The 16,804-nt window shown below is 57.7% G+C and overlaps 2 protein-coding genes across 6 annotated transcripts in view; one reads left to right on the forward strand and one right to left on the reverse strand.

Moving 5' to 3' along the window:
* On the forward strand, positions 1-12,939 carry LOC116818769 (transmembrane protein 116-like). Its single transcript, XM_075064039.1, has 11 exons — positions 1-870; positions 3,922-3,985; positions 4,758-4,898; positions 6,567-6,665; positions 7,426-7,481; positions 7,977-8,117; positions 8,692-8,734; positions 9,418-9,498; positions 9,636-9,789; positions 10,841-10,911; positions 11,856-12,939. Exons 1-11 carry the CDS (start codon positions 494-496, stop codon positions 12,009-12,011), a joined length of 1,383 nt encoding a protein of 460 aa, XP_074920140.1. The 5' UTR covers positions 1-493; the 3' UTR covers positions 12,012-12,939.
* DENND6B (DENN domain containing 6B) overlaps positions 11,304-16,804 on the reverse strand; it is a 31,607-nt gene continuing 26,106 nt past the window's right edge. For 2 of the 5 annotated variants that reach the window (XM_032769980.2, XM_032769981.2), the window contains exon 18: positions 14,417-16,712. In XM_032769980.2, coding sequence (XP_032625871.1) covers positions 16,590-16,712 — 123 coding nt within the window. In that variant the 3' untranslated portion in view covers positions 14,417-16,589. Of the gene's footprint in view, positions 16,713-16,804 lie in introns of all 5 variants that reach the window. The other 3 variants (XR_012655565.1, XR_004372273.2, XM_032769979.2) reach the window with 3 other exon arrangements.

Genomic DNA, 16,804 nt, shown 5'->3' on the forward strand with positions numbered 1-16,804 from the left:
CCGCTGCTGTGGCATGGAGATCATGTTTGCCCACGTCGGGGAAGTGGGGCACCCGCTGTACAGCGCTGTATGTGACAGTGTTGTCACCTGCCTGAGCCACAAGAGCAGGAGCAGTTGAGTGGCACTGAAGCAATGGGTTAAATTCAGAGTGGTTGTGAGAGGTGATGTAAGACTTGCAGCCACGCACTGGGCCGAGCAGCTGTGAGGTGCATGCTCAGGGGCCGGTGAAGGTGTGAGTGAAAGGAAGCAGGGGAGGGGGTGGCTAGTGTTGAATTTTGCACCTTTTACATCATCTTGGGGTTTTGGGTTCCTGTCTGGCCCCTCGGCTTGTGAGTTGTCATCCCCGCCCCCTCCCTGGGTGATGTAGCAGGGATATGGGTAGGAGTCCGGGGGGTGATGAGATATGCACAGAGAGAGGTGACTTGGCCCCTCTTGTAATGCCCCTGGAGTCGGCAGCTTGGGCCGGGTATCTAATCCCCACCTTGCTCCAGCCATGGTGGCTCCAGGGTGCTCTGGGAGGCTGCAGGGCATCAAGGGAAGGCTTCTGCCTCGGCCCCTTTGTGAGATAGTGGAAAGCTGGCTGGGCGGGTTGCTCCAGCCACACTCTCCAGACTGTGTTCGGTGCCACCCCCTCCCCGTGACAGGGGTGTGGAACAAACCAAACAAGCAAAGGTTACAGCAGCAGTTGAGTCAACAGCAGCCTGCAAGGGAGAAAGACTCCCGGGTGCTGAGCACCACCACCACCTGCAGGAACCCAGCCCAGGAGGAGGAGCTGGGAGGCTTTTTGCTCTGGAATCAACAGAAGAGGCTACAGCCAGCATGGACGCAACGAGTGGAGGGAACAATGTGTCAGCGCTGTCCAACGACAAGGTACCAACCCACACGCACGAACCAGGGCTGTAGAGACCCCAGCAAAATCACAGGGGCTCTGCACACACTCACCAGCTCAGTGGAAGCCAGCAGGTCACCTCCCCATGCACTAAACAGTGTGTCCAGCGTAGATGGGCTCAGGGGACAGTCCTGGATCCACACGAGAACTGACCGCCTGCAGGGAGGTGGATCTGATGTATTTCCCAGCTGCACAGTGCAAGCTGCAGGACTCCCGCTCTGCTGTGTGGAAGATGATTGTGTTTCCTCTCTGGAACTGAGCTGCATTTCTCAGAAGCTGTAGCTTATGCTCTGTGCCTGTCAGTCTAGCTCTTTCTTACCAGGATTCAGCTGTTCTATCCTGGAATGAGTTGTAGGATGGCCTGTCTCTCTGGGAGCTTTGGTTGTCTCTATCTGAGTCATTCAACCCCATCTGTCTCTTCATGGCTCATTTTCTCTCCATCTGTAACTGGGGGGAAGCTGTACTGTTTTGGGGGGGGGGCACATGGTGCCAGACGCAGCGTTTCAGAGAAGCGGTGTAGCCAGAAGCTGCTCTCGGGAACTCCCCATTCCCAGGCTGCTGTGACCCACACGAGGCAGAGGGAAAGGATTCTGTGTGACCCAGCGATGCTGGCAGGGGAATATCCCATGGGCTGAGGCTAAAGCGGGGCTGCTCCTCCCCTTATAGCAACAAGCTATGTCCCCTGTTAGCAGGGGAGGGGGGCTGCACCCCGGTCTGGGAATGAGGGGGAGCAAACTCCAGAGCAGGGGTTCTTGCTGGTCTCCCAGAGACACTGAAGGGAGAATCAAGCACCTTTTGCTCCTCTCTCTCTCTCACCCTGGCAAGCACTTTGTGCTGTTCTCCTGAGCTAGCCTGGCAGAAGCCCCACCCAGGATACTGGTAGGACAGAGTACCAGAGCCAAATCACCACCCCCACCTACTCCTCTTCAGGCGCACACAGTGATTGCAGAGGGTAAAGACCTTCTCTGGCCAAGCTCCTGAGGCCAGGGCAGGATTGTTCCCTATTCCGGCCTTTTATCCTGCTTAGCTTGGATGTCCCTTTGCTGGGAGACTAGCACACCCCAGGATCATCAGATCAGTTTCCCCAGGCCTGCTGTTAATGGCAGAGCATCAGGCACCAACACTGTCTTAGTCCCACTCGTGCTGCTGTCCAAGGAGAGTCTGGGAGAATTCGCCAGGTTTCTCTGACAGCTCCTGGAGCTGGTTGAAAAATACCAGATGATGCCTTGTGTGAGATCCAGATTTAAATAAAACAACCCTACAAAAGCCTTGTTTTCTAAGCTAGTTTCAGTGTAAAACAAACCAAACCCCAAAACAAAACCAATGACCCCTCCCCCACCCCAACCCATCAGGAGTATTTTTAAGCCAAGAACTTAAGGCTTTACTGGAAAAAAAAAACTGGTTCTACCCACCCAACCAGACTCGTTTTTTTAAATTCTGTCTGAAAACCCATTTTCCATCACCCCCCCTTTAGCCAGCTCCCTGGCAGCATTACAAGCCAGCTGGTGAGCGTCCTCGCCCGCAGCAATGCATGTGCCCACATGGACTCTGCGCCCAGCTTGTAACATGCACTGCTCTGTGCTTGCGATGTTAGCCCAGGGTCCTTTCTGCCTATTTTCTAGTGTGTCCCTGCTGGAAGTTAGAGCCCCTTCCTCCCTGCCTCCCTATCTCTGGCTGTTTACACTGCTGAGTGGAATGGAGCCTGCCCAGGGTTCAATGTCTTGCTCTGTTCCACTGACAAACAGCTGGCTCAGCTGGGGCAAGTTCCCTGCTGGTGACCTGGCTGGGAGGGTCGAGTGGTCTCGGGCGGCCAAGCGCTGCTGCCAGGCGAAGTGGGGTGCTCGCTGAGCAGTGGAGGACAGAGCCTCAGCTTGCACTGAGGAGGAATTGAATCAAGGCCACGGGCCATGTGATTAATCCGCCGTCATCTCCCTTTCTCCTTTTAGATCTTTGTTCTGACTCGTGTCTACCTGGCGGCCTTATCTCTGAGGTGGGTCTGCTTACCTGAGGCCTGTCCCAAGACCTACTGGAGTCAGGATAGGCAGGGGCCAATGTGGATGCACTTTGCTCCTGGCCACTTGCCGAGCTCTTTCCCCTGGTAGCCCCCATGCTGGCTGCTGCCCCCCTTCTGTGGGAAGATAATGTAAGAGCTCAGATATCTGCGTCATCGAGGCCTCTGCCCATCCCTACACTAGAGACACATGCAGGATGGAGCCAGGTTCTGGGGGTGCTCTCAGGTAGCCAGGCAGTGCCAGTGCAGGTCCCAAGCCATAGTGATACCTTTGGGGGTCTGACCTTGCATGCTCCTGCATTCAGCTTGCAAGGTCATTTGGGATGCATTATCCCCAGTCCCAGGGTTTTCCCTCTCATCTTGTCCAGTCTTGTCCACAGCGGGAGGGGACTGTGGAATCCACTTTTCCTTCTGGAGACCACCACATCCCCTAACATCCCAGGGCCCCTCTGGAAGCCACCAATGGTCATCTCCCCTGTGGAGGTAAGTGAGCAGCCTACAGCGGGGCTTGTGTCAAGGTTGCTGGTGCATGAATCCACCAGCAGGAGGGAGCAGTCCAGTGGGCAGCCATCTCCCTCAGTGCTTTTCCGTTGCCATATGCCAGCTCCTTTCCAGTCCCCACTGGCCCGTGGCTCTTCTCTCTGTGCAGTCCAGGAACCAGTGTGAGCCCCACTGCAGCAGGGAGTGCTGGCACCTGGACTTCAGCCCCCCAGGTGACCAGGATGGAGAGAGATTGGGACATTATGGTCTGGGAGGCAGGAGGGTTCTGAAGTCTGATTCTGTTCCCAGCTCGGAAAACAGCTGCTGGTAACTCACACGAGCGCCTTCCACTTCAGATATCCCAGCTGGGAGACTGGGTGCAAAGCACGGACCTCCCTGAGCCCCAGACCTGTGTCCGAGCCCAGGCTCAAGGAGAGGTTAAAGGGATGTTAGCTGTGCTGTGTGCAGACTAATCGATGGACACCATGCATGGCTGGCTGTGTGCGACAGACACTAACCAGTGGCTGTATTTCCATTTCAGCCTCGTCGGCAGCAGCTCGGTCCTTGCTGTAGCCACCCTCAGGAGGAGGTGCTTCCACAGCCAGGTCTGTTGCAGACTCGAGACTCCCTGGATTTTTAGAGAAGTGGAGACTGTGCGATCTCACAGGGCAGTTCATGCCCAAGGGGTTTTAGTCCTGCCCCGTAATAGTCCATCCTAAACCCGTGCCCAGTTCACTGTAGCCCTGGCCAACCCTGGAATACCCATTTCTTTGGATCTGGGTTTCCTGGTGTTTAGCTGGAGCAGCTGCAGGTCACGGGGAAAACCCCATAATACATGGGGTTTTCAGAGCCCCTGCTACCAGGCTGCGTGCATTCACCCTGACACCAGGCAGAAGCTGGTCAGACGGCTCTCTGCGTGGGACTCAGGGAGGTGGCTACTTCTAAGGGCAGTCCGAGAGATTGGTGATGGCCCAGTCCATTTGGGTCGGGGAAAGGAGGAGCAGGGCAACAGCTGCCCTAGGCCGGCCTGCCCCATGGCTTGGTCAGCCCAGCAGGAGCCTCGTTTGCTTTGCGTGCTCATTGGTTGCTGGAATTAGGGGCTGGCTGCAGCACCGAATCCATGCCAGCTCTCCTTGGCCTGTTCCCTCCCGCCTCTGGGCACAGGGGTAGCATGAGGAAGAGGGCACAAGTGGGAGGAGATGGAGTGTTAGGCCAGGAGACGGCATCACCTTCAGGGGAGGGCAGAGGAGCTCTGGACCACACACCATGTGGAGCAAGGGAGACTGATAGGTGCTGGGGAAGGAGAGAGGCAGGGGAAAAGGGGCTGCTCCCTGCTGGCAGCATCGTCCCTAATGAACCTTGTTGCCTTCCCCCTAGCTGTGTCCCCTCTTCCTGCTCTCCGTGGCAGACTTCCTGGCTGCCTTGGTGCTGATCATCACGACTTCCATCCAGCTCCTTCCAGCCCAGCTCTTTGTCCCGGCTTACGAGTTCTGCCCCTACGGCCTGATGCTGGCCATGGTGAGCACAGGTGGGGGTGCGATTGCACGAGGGTCGATGTGCGGGCTGGGGCTGGTGCCGATTGTGCCCTGCTCAAAAATCGCTGCTGCTGCCGTTTCTCTAGAAGCTGCGTCCCCTGGTAGAGCTGCAGATTGTAACCGTTAGCGTGGTGGGTGTGTCAGGCTGCCTCTGAACATGGTGTGCTGCTGAGCTGTGCCCTCTACTGTGGGAATATTAGAGCCCTCACAGGCCCCACCGCAGGGGCCAGGCCAGGATTGTTCCCAGGATGGAGATTCAACTCCCTGCCCTGGGGAGACGGTGCCACGCCTCAGCCCTTCACCCGCCCCAGGTGCAGCGCTCACCCCAGGGCGATGCAGCTCTGCTCCCTCCCTGGGCTTTACGGCTCCAGAGCCCACCCACAGTGATGCCAGTGGAAGTGGGGTTTCCTTCCGCCTCTGTTGACAACACGGGCCTGGGGCGCCTGAACCAGAACCAGCCCTGGGGCTCCAGCCCTTACGCGCTCCATCCTGCCCCAGCCGCTTTCTCCTGCTACTTTACCCTCAGCCCCTCCTGTGCGGCGTGTCCGCCCTTCCCTGGCAGCCAGCCCCTTGCTCGCTGCCTCCTATTCCACCTGCCTGCAGGGCCTCTGGGTTTGAGTGCCACTCAGCAATTCATAGAGCCCTGGTGTGCCAGCCACAGGAGCCCCCTGGGACCCAAAACCACCCTAAATGCCTTAACGGGCCGGCCCCAGTAACGGCGACTGATGGGGCCTGCTCTCAAGGGGGCCAGCCTGCTCTGCTAGCCCTGGGTTGAAGGTCTTCCAGACAGTTTTGACTCCACGTGACCATGTCTTTTCCAAGCCCGTTTGAGCCAATGGCTCAACTGAGATTTCAGGAGCCACGGTCGCATGTGGGTTACTGCAGTCCAGGCTTGGGACATCTGCTGCCCTTTGCACTGGGGTGGTAGCCACTGGCTCCCGTAGCTCTGGGGGAAGAACCATGTTTTGGAACCCGTTCTGAGTAGTAAGCCTGAGCCCACATGGATCCTCTGAGCTAACCTGTGGGGGTGGGGGACGTGTCATGTGTTATTAGAGGAGCCAGGGACCATTGCGTGGCTGAGCCTGTTGGCTACCGCAGGACTGTTCTGTGCCACGGCCTGCCCCGATCCAGCTCCGCTACCGGGAGCACATGGAACCTGCTCGTCAGCGCGTCACGTGCCCGTGCTGGTGGGAATCCATTTTGGGCCCCGCTACGGAGCCTGGGTGGTGAGGTCAGGCTGTGGTGACTCATGCGCTCAGCTCCGGATGGTCCTGGTTCGAACCCGTGTGTGTCAGCCAAGATGGCCGCCATCAGGCCTTGCTGTGCAGCATGGCTGGAATGCCACAAGGGAAGCCCCAGTAAGGGGCCTGAGCCTTTGCGGGGATGGATATGGGGGGCTGTGAGGTTCATGCCCAGATGCTGGTTCCTTTCCCCTCCTCCGACATGCTGGAGCCTTGGTGGTGTCGTTACCAGACTGGACAATGCTCACATCCCCTGGGGTTATTGGGAGCAGCGCTGACACCAGGACCCTAGGCATGGAGAAGGCAGGAAAGGCTAGTGGGAATGGGGGCCCAGCAAGGCTCCTGGCTCGCCCTAGAAGCCTGCAGGTGGGATTGTTGCTGGTGTGACCCTCAGTTTCTCTCTTGCTCAGATGTTCTACGCCATCTCCTTCCTGATGGTCATTGTCTATGCGTACGAGGTGAACCGTACCCTCCGTGGCTGGAGATCGACGCACGAGACAGCTCTGCAGGTAGGGGCTGACCAGGCCTTCCTTCCTTCTCCTTCCTGCTGTAATGCCTGAGGCGGTCCTTCTCTCCCACCGGGCACAGCCAGGCCAGGCGCCAGATGGAGCTGCTGCTGGCAGCTCCTCAGAAGACCAGACACACAGCACAGGGGAACCAGAGAGACAAACGGGAGGAAGAGTTACACCACATGGTTCCAGGCAGGGACAGGCCATGCCGTGAGCGTCCCTCAGACCTGCCAGCCCCTGGCCCTGCACCTTGGTAGGGGAGGGAAGGGAGCACAAGCTCCTAGCCAGGATGCTCAGCAGCGAGTCGGTCTTGGTGTTCTCTAGCTGGCACCGGGTTACCTTGGCGCCCTGGCTAGTAGTGGGTGTTGTGTCAATGGGACGCGAACAGTGGCAAGCGGGTGCCTGGGGCAGCCTGTTCCCTGTTCTACCATGTCTGTATTATAATGTGATGCCCACATCCCCGGGCACAGCACTCGCCCTCTGGTGGCCTGGGCTGCTCTGAGAATTGTCAGCCTGAGTGAGTGGTTCAGAGACGCACCCACGCAAGTGCAGAGCAGCAGCTTTTGGGACCCCAGGGGTCCCCTCCTACATGGTTTTAATGCTAGTTAAGGGCTGCACATTCCTGCGAGTCCCACGGGACAATAGGCCCCGTCTCTGGACCCGTCTCTGCACTAAACGCTCCAAATTCAGTATCCAGGCCCCGTCTCTAGCCCTGCGGCGAGGCTGCGGCCCTTTCTGACCCAGCTCTTCTCTGCTGCAGGAGAGAAGCAGCTGCATGGAGAGGGCGCAGCACTGTCTGCCCTACATCCTGGCCTGGTAGGTGCTGCTCCGCTGGGCTTCTTTGACTTGTGAGTTTGGACTGGTACAAAGCTGCTCGCCCCAGGCCCCCCTCACTGCCCTTCGGGCCTGTGAGCAGTGACAAGTGCGGTACAGCCGCAGAGCCTGCGGGACACCTGCCCGCACTGTCTGGCTCTGGCCAGCATCACCTGCTCCGGGGAAGCCGCCTGCTGTCCTGGCTCACAGCTCCAGGCGAGGGCGTCCTGCATTCCCGTCCTGGCTCCGCCACGGCTGTGCAGCCTGGCCTGGGGGAAGTGACCAGCATAACACAGCCCGTCTGACTAGTGACTGCAGTTCCCTTGGCCCATCTCTAATGCAGGGTCAGAGGTGGTGCCCTGGGAGCCCCAGCTGGGATGTGCTGTTGCCTTTGCAACCTGAGGCCAGGCACAGCCTTCCCAAAGCATGGGGCGACTCCCCGCCGCATGCCCGGGCTCTCACGCTCTTCCTTTCCCCTCCCCGTCTGTCTCTGCCAAGGCTGCTCCCCGCCCTCACGTTCCTGGGCCAGCTGCTGTTCAGAGGCACGTCGGTGAGAGACATCGCTCCCATGTCCCTTGAACCCGTCATGCCCCATACAGCCAACCTCTCCCGAGGGGCCAATAGCCTGTACTGCTCCAGGTAGCGCTTCAGTCCATTCGCAGCAGCAGCTGGCTGCTTCTCTCCCCCAGGAAGGCCCCACAGAGCCTTCGGCTGCCTCTTGTTCTGAACTAGACAGTGCGCTCTGGGGCCGGGACCGTTACTCCCAGCTCTGTGCAGAAGTGAGCAGGCCCAGTCCATAATGATCCTGAGCTAAGGGTTGTGACACTAGCTCCGAGTCTTGCCCCTCCAGGTCTCCCTGAGTCCCATCTCACAACCAGGTGGGGGGGCGGCCAGCAGCCGGGCTCAGGGCAGGATGCCTAACTCCCTGGCACTGCAGAACCACAGCTGCAGTGACAGCTGGATCCTTAAAAGCTGCTCCAGCCATGCCTGCTGCTGGAGAGCTGTTTGGCTGCTGGAGCCTGTCACTAAACTCAGCCAGCATCAGCTCATGCCCTGGAGAGAGGTGCCCTGAACAAGGCCCTGCGCTCTGGGGCATGGCGCTGGCACATGGCCTTGGCAGGCAGACTGCGCTGCCGTGATGGGAGCTCCCCCTTCCGAACATGCTGAGATAGTGCTGGGAGCCAGCGCCACTTACACAGCAATGTGCTTTCAGCTGCCTGATCCTCATCCACCGCTCCCAGGACGTCTGCTATACGGTGAGAGCTCCCCGGCCTCTGCGTCCTCCACCTCCCTTTTCTTGAGCAGCACCCAGGTGCCAGAAAGCCTCAGCCTGGCTCAAAAGCTCTCCGAGGCAGCAGCTGTCCTCCAATCGCCCGTTTCCAGCCAGGTGCACCATTGCTCATGGCTGTTACCCTCCTGCGGGGCTGGGGTGGGTGGGACTGTCCTTACTGGGTAACCAGTACACACTGCTCCTCCTCCCGGCCACCCCCCCATTCTACCCAGGGGGCAGCTCTCCCGCCCCCTGCTGTCACCTGGCACTAAAGGGAAGATGGAGCTGAGAGGCTGGGGATTAGGTGCATGACAGGCAAAGGGCAGGGGCGATGGAGGGTGGAAGGCTAATGCCCCAGCACGGTTCTCTGTTAAGAACGGAAACTTCGGCTACTCTGAGGGAGGCTGGGCTGCACCTCTGGGCTCAGCTGGCGCCCAGCTGTGTGTCCTGTAAAGCGCCTGGCCTGGCCTGGCCTGGCCTGCGACTAAGAAATACCACCGCCAGGTAGACCCGGAGCAGTGCAGGGCTGAGTACCCACCGTCCGCTGCCAGGCTCGCTGCCACAAGCAGTGAAACACGGGGCGTGGCTGGGGGAAGAGCTGCTGGCAGGGGAGGGGGCAGCAGAAAGCCCCCAGCAGCCGGCTCATGGCGCTTTTCCTGCGTCTCCCAGGACGTGGGCAGGAAGGACACGGGCCTGGAGATGAAAATCCTCCTCTTCATGTACCTGCTGCTGGTGCTCAGCTGCAGCACGGTGAGCACGTCGGTGCGTCGTAGCCTGGAGTCTCGGCCAGTGGCCTGGGGCGCAGAGCGAGCGTGCGGGCGCCTGTTGAGCGGCGCGGGGGGGGGGACAGTGTGCGGGCGCCTGTTGAGCGGCGCTGTCTCTGTCAGTTCTTCTACTGCAGGGTGAAGCTCTGGTGCAGGAGGAACAGTGAGCTGCGGTTGCTGAACATGGAGAATGGCGGTTTCGCCAGCAGGAACATCCAGAGCGTGTGCAAAATTTCTGGCTGCTTCCAGCTGGTTTTCCTGATCTGCTGGACACCAGGTGAGTTGTTCCTACTAGATGAAGACTGATGACTGGTCCTCTCTTGTGTGTGCACCATGATCCCTTCACAGTGCAATCAAGTGCGAACATGGAGCCTCTCACACACACACCCCCGGCCAGCACATGGTCCGACTTTTCTGCACGCCCCCGTGAGATCCCTGTGCTGAGAATGATACGTGTGTTCAGGGCCGGCGCTTCCATTTAGGCGAGCGGGCACCAGGATTTGGGAGGGCAGCAATTCGGGGGCCGGGGGTCTTTCCGCGCTCTGGGTCATCGTCGGCAGTTCTGCGGCGGGTCCTTCACTCGCTCCGGGACCCGCCGCCAAAGTGCCCTGAAGACCGGGAGCGTGGAAGGACCCCCGCCTAGGGGGCCAAAACCCTGGCGCCGCTCCTGCGTGTGTTCAGGGAGAGGCTGAGCAGGAGTCAGGCTGGCTATAGCAACGGTGCTGGCAGCAATCCTGGGTCTGGCTGCAGAGAAGTAGAAGGGTCTGGCCTCACTCAATGCCTCAGGCGAATATCAGGGTTGGAGAAACCTCAGGAGGTATCTAGTCCAACCCCTGCTCAAAGCAGGATCAATGTTCTGTGCTTTAAGCATCAGGTTTGAAGTCTCTGGCTTCCCTAGAAACACAGAACTCCGATTCCTTCTGGGTTGGCTCAGCTCCTCCTCCCCCTTCCCGCTAAACCAGTTGAATCCCACACATTTCAGTGGGTGTGGCTCTTTCAGACGAGCCCTGAATCTTTTGTGCAGGTGCCCAGGAGCAGGACAGGCCAGTTTCCTCTCCCTGCTACAGGCTGCCTGGCTTCCACTTTGGAAGGGGCTGCACATTCGCAGTGAAGCTGTGTGTGTACAGAAGCGCTGGTAAATCACGTGGGGACCCACCCTCAGGGGAAAGATGCTGGACAAACATCAGCTGAGGCTTAGGGCCTGGCCAGCAGGGGCAAAGGCAGCAGCACTCTGAGGGCTGCGTGTTAAAGGCAGGTGCAGAAGCAAATGGCAAGAGAGATGAGCAGAATAAAGCCATGACTACACATTCCTTTGTTTCTGTCCACAGCTTTCCTGCTCAGCATCCTCTCCTTCACCAGCATCAAGCCCACCTCCATCTTTGCACTGCATGTTGCCATGGTAAGGAAGTCTCTTGTCGCTTAGATTGTGAGTTTGTTAGGGGAAGGACTGTCTTTGGCTGAGTTTTGCACAGTGCCCAGCATGATGGGGCCCTGACTGGGGACCTGTATATGCTACCACCAGACAAGTACTGGGAATGCAGAATGAACAATGGCCAGTCGAAAGGGAGGGAAGTGTAACAGCATGCAGACAGCAGGGGTTGCTTCTGCTACAGGTCCACAGTGCCTGTGCATCTGCTTCCTCTGTGTGCCTGTAGCACTCAGGTGCTGACAAGGCAGGTTCTTCTCTGCTAGTGTAACCCACACACCTCCTGGCTGTGGGGTTCTGTCCCATCTAGTGGCCCAAAGACCACTTAGCGAGAGAGAGAGAAAATGAGTCTGCTACACAGACTGGGGTCTGTCAGTGTTATGCTAGGCAATGCGGGTGCATGGGTGGAGGGGGCAGGCACTGGTCCATGCACACGGCACAGTGGCCCCTGCACAGTGAAATGAAATAAACCATCTCCAAGGGCCAGACGAGTTCTGCTGGGGCTGCCAAAATGTAAATGGCCCTGTGAAATACAGGCCACCAGCTTGAGGGGAGCGATTCCATGGCCTGGCCCGGCTCGGCTCAGCTCAGCACCTTTGCTCATTCCTGCTGCCTCTCCTGGCTGTTGATGCAAAGTCTTTTGCTAACCCTGCCAGTGGGAGGCCGTGTCAGTCTTGCTTTCCTTGGAATCCTGGCTGTGGCAGGAGGAAGCTCCTCTGTTTCCATCACTCCTTTTTCAGCTGGTTACGCAGTCGTCTAACTTTCCACTTTGTGTCATGGACTCTGTGTTGGGAGAGGAGCTGCCTGCCTCTCCCCGGACATGGAGGCCTGCAGAGCAGAGGGCAATGCCCCTGCAGTGCAGAAATGGCACAGTCGCAGGAGGAGCTGATAAAAGTGCTGCTCTCCCTCTCTTGCAGGCCCTGACCATGTCCCTCCAAGGGCTCCTGCACAGTTTGGTCTATGGCTGGCTGCGGCAGAACTTCCGCCAGGAGGCTCTGGGGGAGACGCTCCCCTTGAGATACTACCCCGGCCTCAAAGCCTTCTACGATGAATCATTTGGGGTTGAGTGCTAGGAGAGTGCCTGCATCGTTCTCTACTGTTCCTGGGCCCCAAGTCTGCAGCAGCCGATGGGCACTACACAGCTTCTCTCCTTACTGGGGGCTGGTCCCCCTGGACACTGCACCAGGCAACAGTTAGGTACTAAGGAATCAGCCCTGTACTGACTTTGTGGTGCAGCCTTCCTGGAAAACAGGGACCTGCACTGATTTCACCACCCTCCTGGATTTTGAGAAATAACTTTGCAAACATAAAGTTATAGCCATACCTGCTCCTGGAAGCAAGCTGGTTGGAAAGGCTGCTCCTTAGTCAAAGTAGCAAAATCATTAGCAACTGTTGTGTTACCAACTGTGGTTTGCTTAAGGAGTGTTAAAGGCCCAGAGCTGATGCTGGCTGCAAGGGAGAAGAGGCCAAGATCTCATTCAAATTCCCTCTCCCATACACTACTGTCCTTCCCTCATCTCTAAAGTAGCTTCTGCAAAAGGCTGGGAGTGGCAGCCTCCCCTCCCCAGTGAGGACCGTGGGGCTGCTCCAGGCCTCTGTGAGAGAGAAGGGAGCTTGAAGGAACCGTGGCTATCACTACGACAAGGCCACAGGATTTAGAGGAGAAGCTCTGTGGACCAATTCTCTTGCACAATTGATTGCTTCCATTATCTGTGGGGCCTAGAGCCCCAGTCATGGAGCAGGACCTTGTCTGTTCCAGGCGCTGTACCCAGCTCTGAATGCGTTCGTGGCCTGGGAACTCACAGGGTCTCTTTCCAGCCTGTATTAATTCAAACAACATGGACAGAGATAACTGGGGTGCAGAGAGCTCCCAAGAGGGATTTGGGCATCCCCCCCACTAGTGGAAATGGAATCTTGTGACTGGCCAGAAGAGGCAGGAGAGCTTGCTTGGCCCTCAGTTGCCATCTTTACCCACTTGAGAATAAAAAAACCTTAACCCTTTCTTCCCAAGCTGGCTTCACCTGTATTCCCTCCCCCAGCTCCTCGAGGTGTAAGGTGTTCAGTGCTTTGTCTGGCAGAGCACCTCACAGGGCTCAAAGGCGGATGCTTAGCTGCTCCTCATCCTTCCTGCCCCAGGGTAAAACAAAACCCAAGCCTGGAGGGGCTCACCTCCTTTTCTGCCAGGGATGAAGGGGTTCTTGGCTAATGCCCCAGAATGAATACAGCTAACAGCCCTAGCAGCTCTCCTGCTCCGTCCTGTGTGCACTCAGGCTTGAGCCTTGTCAGCGTTAACCCCGCTCGCCCCCAGCTAGTTAAAAGCCAGAGCAACCCTGTCTCATGTCTGGCCCTGTTGGTGGTGGCTCCCAAGGGCTAAAATTGCACCTCACTGAACAGCAGCTGCTGGTTCGTACGGGCAGAGGAAGACAGCTGCCCTGCCTGTCCACAAGGCTGGTGCTGGATCAGCGGTGACCTCTCTCAACTCTCCAGCCACATCTGGCTTTGAATGAGTCAGGCCTGACCCACATAGCAAACCAGCCCCATTGTGCCCAAATATTTATCCATGTGCTGTAAGGCCACCTTTCCATTCATTTCCACCCAAACCCCTAGGAGCTGCATAGCAGACAAGTTTACTCCTGGGGGAATTCGGCATCACTGCGCATGTGCAGAATTTGTCTCCTGTCCCCTCTCCCGCCCTCCCCCCGATTTCTTTGCTTCCCCTCAGAAAAATTTGACTTTCTGATGGTGCAGCAAAGGGAAGCCACGAGTGGTCCTGTGGATGCCCAGGGCAGCCAGCAGAGAGGTAAATCACTGGGGGGTGGGGACTGGGGAAGACCTGGCTAGTGGCTCCTACCCTGTGCCAGGCTCAGTTGCTAGTCCCAGCTGGGTTAAGGAGGACGGGACTTCCTCTTTCCCTGCACAGCCTCTAGGGCCAGGTCAGACCCTCCCCCAGCTTCAGGGGGAGGGATTCCTGTACAGGGAGCTGCTCCCCTATCTACCCAATGCCTGTGCATCCCCACACACCCCCACAGAACACCCCTGATGAGCCCCACTCCACCTGCACATGGATCACCATCCCACTGAGCCCCACTTCCCTGCTGTGCCCCAACCACCTTCACCCCCCCATGCAGAATCCCATTACCATTGCATGCAGAAATCCCCCAACCAGCCCCTGTGCGTCCAGAGCCCCCACTGAGCTGTCCCCACCTAGACAGCCCACAGAACCCTCTGAACCCACAGCTGGATCCCCTCCACACTTGGATCCTGCCTTGCTGAGCCAGCCTGCCCGCCTACCCACCCATACCTGACATGGAGGGGCAGGGCCCTGGGGTGTTTCTGCGGCAGGCCTAGTCCTTGTGCTGTGTCAGGGTTGGGTGCAGCCTCACTGCTGAGTCTGGGTCCCGGGGGAGGGGGAGCTGCACAGTGATCTCCCACCTCTGTGCAGCCACTGGCCTCAGCACCCCACTGCCAGGGTGGAGCCTCCCCATTTATCTGACCAGTACAATCTGCAGAATGTTAAAATACTGTGTGCACACTGCCCTCGGGAGAAAGACAAGGGAGCATGCAATGAACTAACTGTAGGGGCCAGAGAGACAATCCACCCTCGTGCAGCATGAGAAGGCACAGAATCCAGGCTGTTCTTCCATGGAGTGGAAAGAACCCACGTTCTTTGGGGGTGTTGCTGTTCCCCTGGGTTATGTCACACTGACCGTCGAGAAGAGGCCAGCTGGGGATGATGGGCATGCTGGCACCTGGGGTTCTTCTTACTCCAAGCACACAGTGCAGAAAATGCCTGTTTCTTTTCAGAACAAAGCTCAGTCCAGTCCACTGAGGCCCCAAGACAAGAGGGTGTTTTTTAAGGTAACATTTACTACTATACGGTAGCGATTTAAGTCGTTCCTGTGGGCACTGCACAGTTAGCGCGCACATCTCTATACAGACTATACACTATACAGACTGGGCTTTGTCACTACAGAGCAGTTTACAGAGTAACTTACTGCATGGAGGGCCCTGGCACCTGCTTCTCCAGACGAGGAGCCTGCAGGGAGGGCAGGGCAGCCATGAAGAAGGGCTCAAGGCTGCAGTGAAACGCTCACTACCATGACGGCTGCCCTGCTTTCTTCTAGACTGTGTGGCGGGGGATGAAGGAACCATCCCCCAGAGTCGGTGGCAGAGAGAGGTGGGAGGGTTCCGGCATTTGTGCTTTACTGACCCCTCTGCATAAACGAGAAACAGTCCGATAGAGGGCAGAGCTTGCTAGAGAACATCTCCTCCCCACCACTGCACCCCACATCCCCGCTCCCTGTACACACAGCTCACAGGATGCCTTAGTGCAGGGTCCCGCCTGACACCCTGACCATCCCTACTCTGCAATGTGTGGGCCCTGGACGCCGGGTTTGCCCCAAGGCCCACTGAGCACGGGATACACACACTCCATGGCAAGAATGCTCTGGCCCCTGCTCAGAGTGCCAGAGGGTGAAGCAGGAGGGCCTGGTACTGGCTCTCAGAGGACAGCCCCGGGGGTGCGTTAAACCAGTGCTCAGAGAAACTGGAGAAACACTGCTCTGAAAAAGGGGGAAGGCGGCGGTCAGTCCTTTTAGCACTGGTAGAAAAGCCAGCCCATCGTTCGTTCATCCCTTGTGTGTGTGTGCAGTCCTTCCCCTTTTTCTCCTACCCCCCGGAAATAACAGAGCCAGCAGTACCAGAGTCCTCTGATGCTGTGGGTGCGGACAGGGGAGCATCTCACTGACAGTACAAGTATATGCACCAAGCTCTGTACCCACAAGGGAGCCAGTGCTATGCAAGTGCCCATTGGTGAGGGTAATGCAGAGTGTAAACAGTGGTGCTGAGTCCTCCCTGATGGGCAAGGGGGCTGAGAATCTGTAGGACAGAAACGCTCATTAGACATTCTCTGGTCAGACCCCTCACTGCACAGGAGACTGCTACCTGCTCTCTCACACTACCAGAGCTCCTGCCCCTCAGCAGGGTGTGCTCAGAGCTCCAGCCTGTCTAACACACACTGCTCTGGAGAGCTCCACCCATTCCTTCCAGCAGTCACTTCTCCTGCACCCCTTTATCCTGCCTTCAGCTCCACTAACAATTCACTAGGCCAGCGACTGCTCTCTCCAGCAGTGGGTCCCCCTGTTGTGGGGATAGTGGTGGATTTTCCACATTCCCTTGTGTGAAGGTACCTGGAATCACAAGATTACTGAGAGCATCAGGTTTCTCCTGCAGGCTCTGTACATAAACCCCAAACACAGAGTGTTCCTGTCTCTACAGCTGGGACCATGACAAGTGGGCATGATGGACATGTACGTATCAATGGGCCTAGTGTGCGGACGTCTGTGTTAGGTCTACAGAGCCTACCACATGGCTGCCTCCCTCTGCCTCACTGGTGGCCACACAGAGCTCTCCTCCTCCAGCTCCTCCGGGAGAGCAAGACTGGACAGCAAACAGTTGTGCACAGAAACAGTTCACCTTCCCGTCGTCAGTTCCACCCCGTGCTCAGGACGCAAACCCACATGCACTGGCAGGCAGAATCCAGGTCAGCGTGGTGCTGGATCAGGGCAGAAGCTTCTTCCTCAAACCTGACTGCAGCCCCCTGCAGCTCTGAAGAAGATGCTGTGAATGGGGGAGTCCTGGTGCTGGGTGGCTCAGTGGTGGTGCAGCACAGTCTGGAGATCCTCAGGCAGGGAACCAATGATGGTTTCGACGTAAAGGCCCACTCGCTGTAGTGTTTCCTCCTTCACAGGGAGGTGATGGCACCTGGCTCTGATCTGGGGGGAGGGGGAACTTTTAATACAGACTCCAAGTATCCCCTTTCTGCTTGTGCCATTAACTTAAGGGAGCCCCATGGGTTCTCCCTTAC

The sequence above is a fragment of the Chelonoidis abingdonii genome, chromosome 1 (assembly GCF_003597395.2).
Source record: "Chelonoidis abingdonii isolate Lonesome George chromosome 1, CheloAbing_2.0, whole genome shotgun sequence".
NCBI lineage: Eukaryota > Metazoa > Chordata > Testudines > Testudinidae > Chelonoidis > Chelonoidis abingdonii.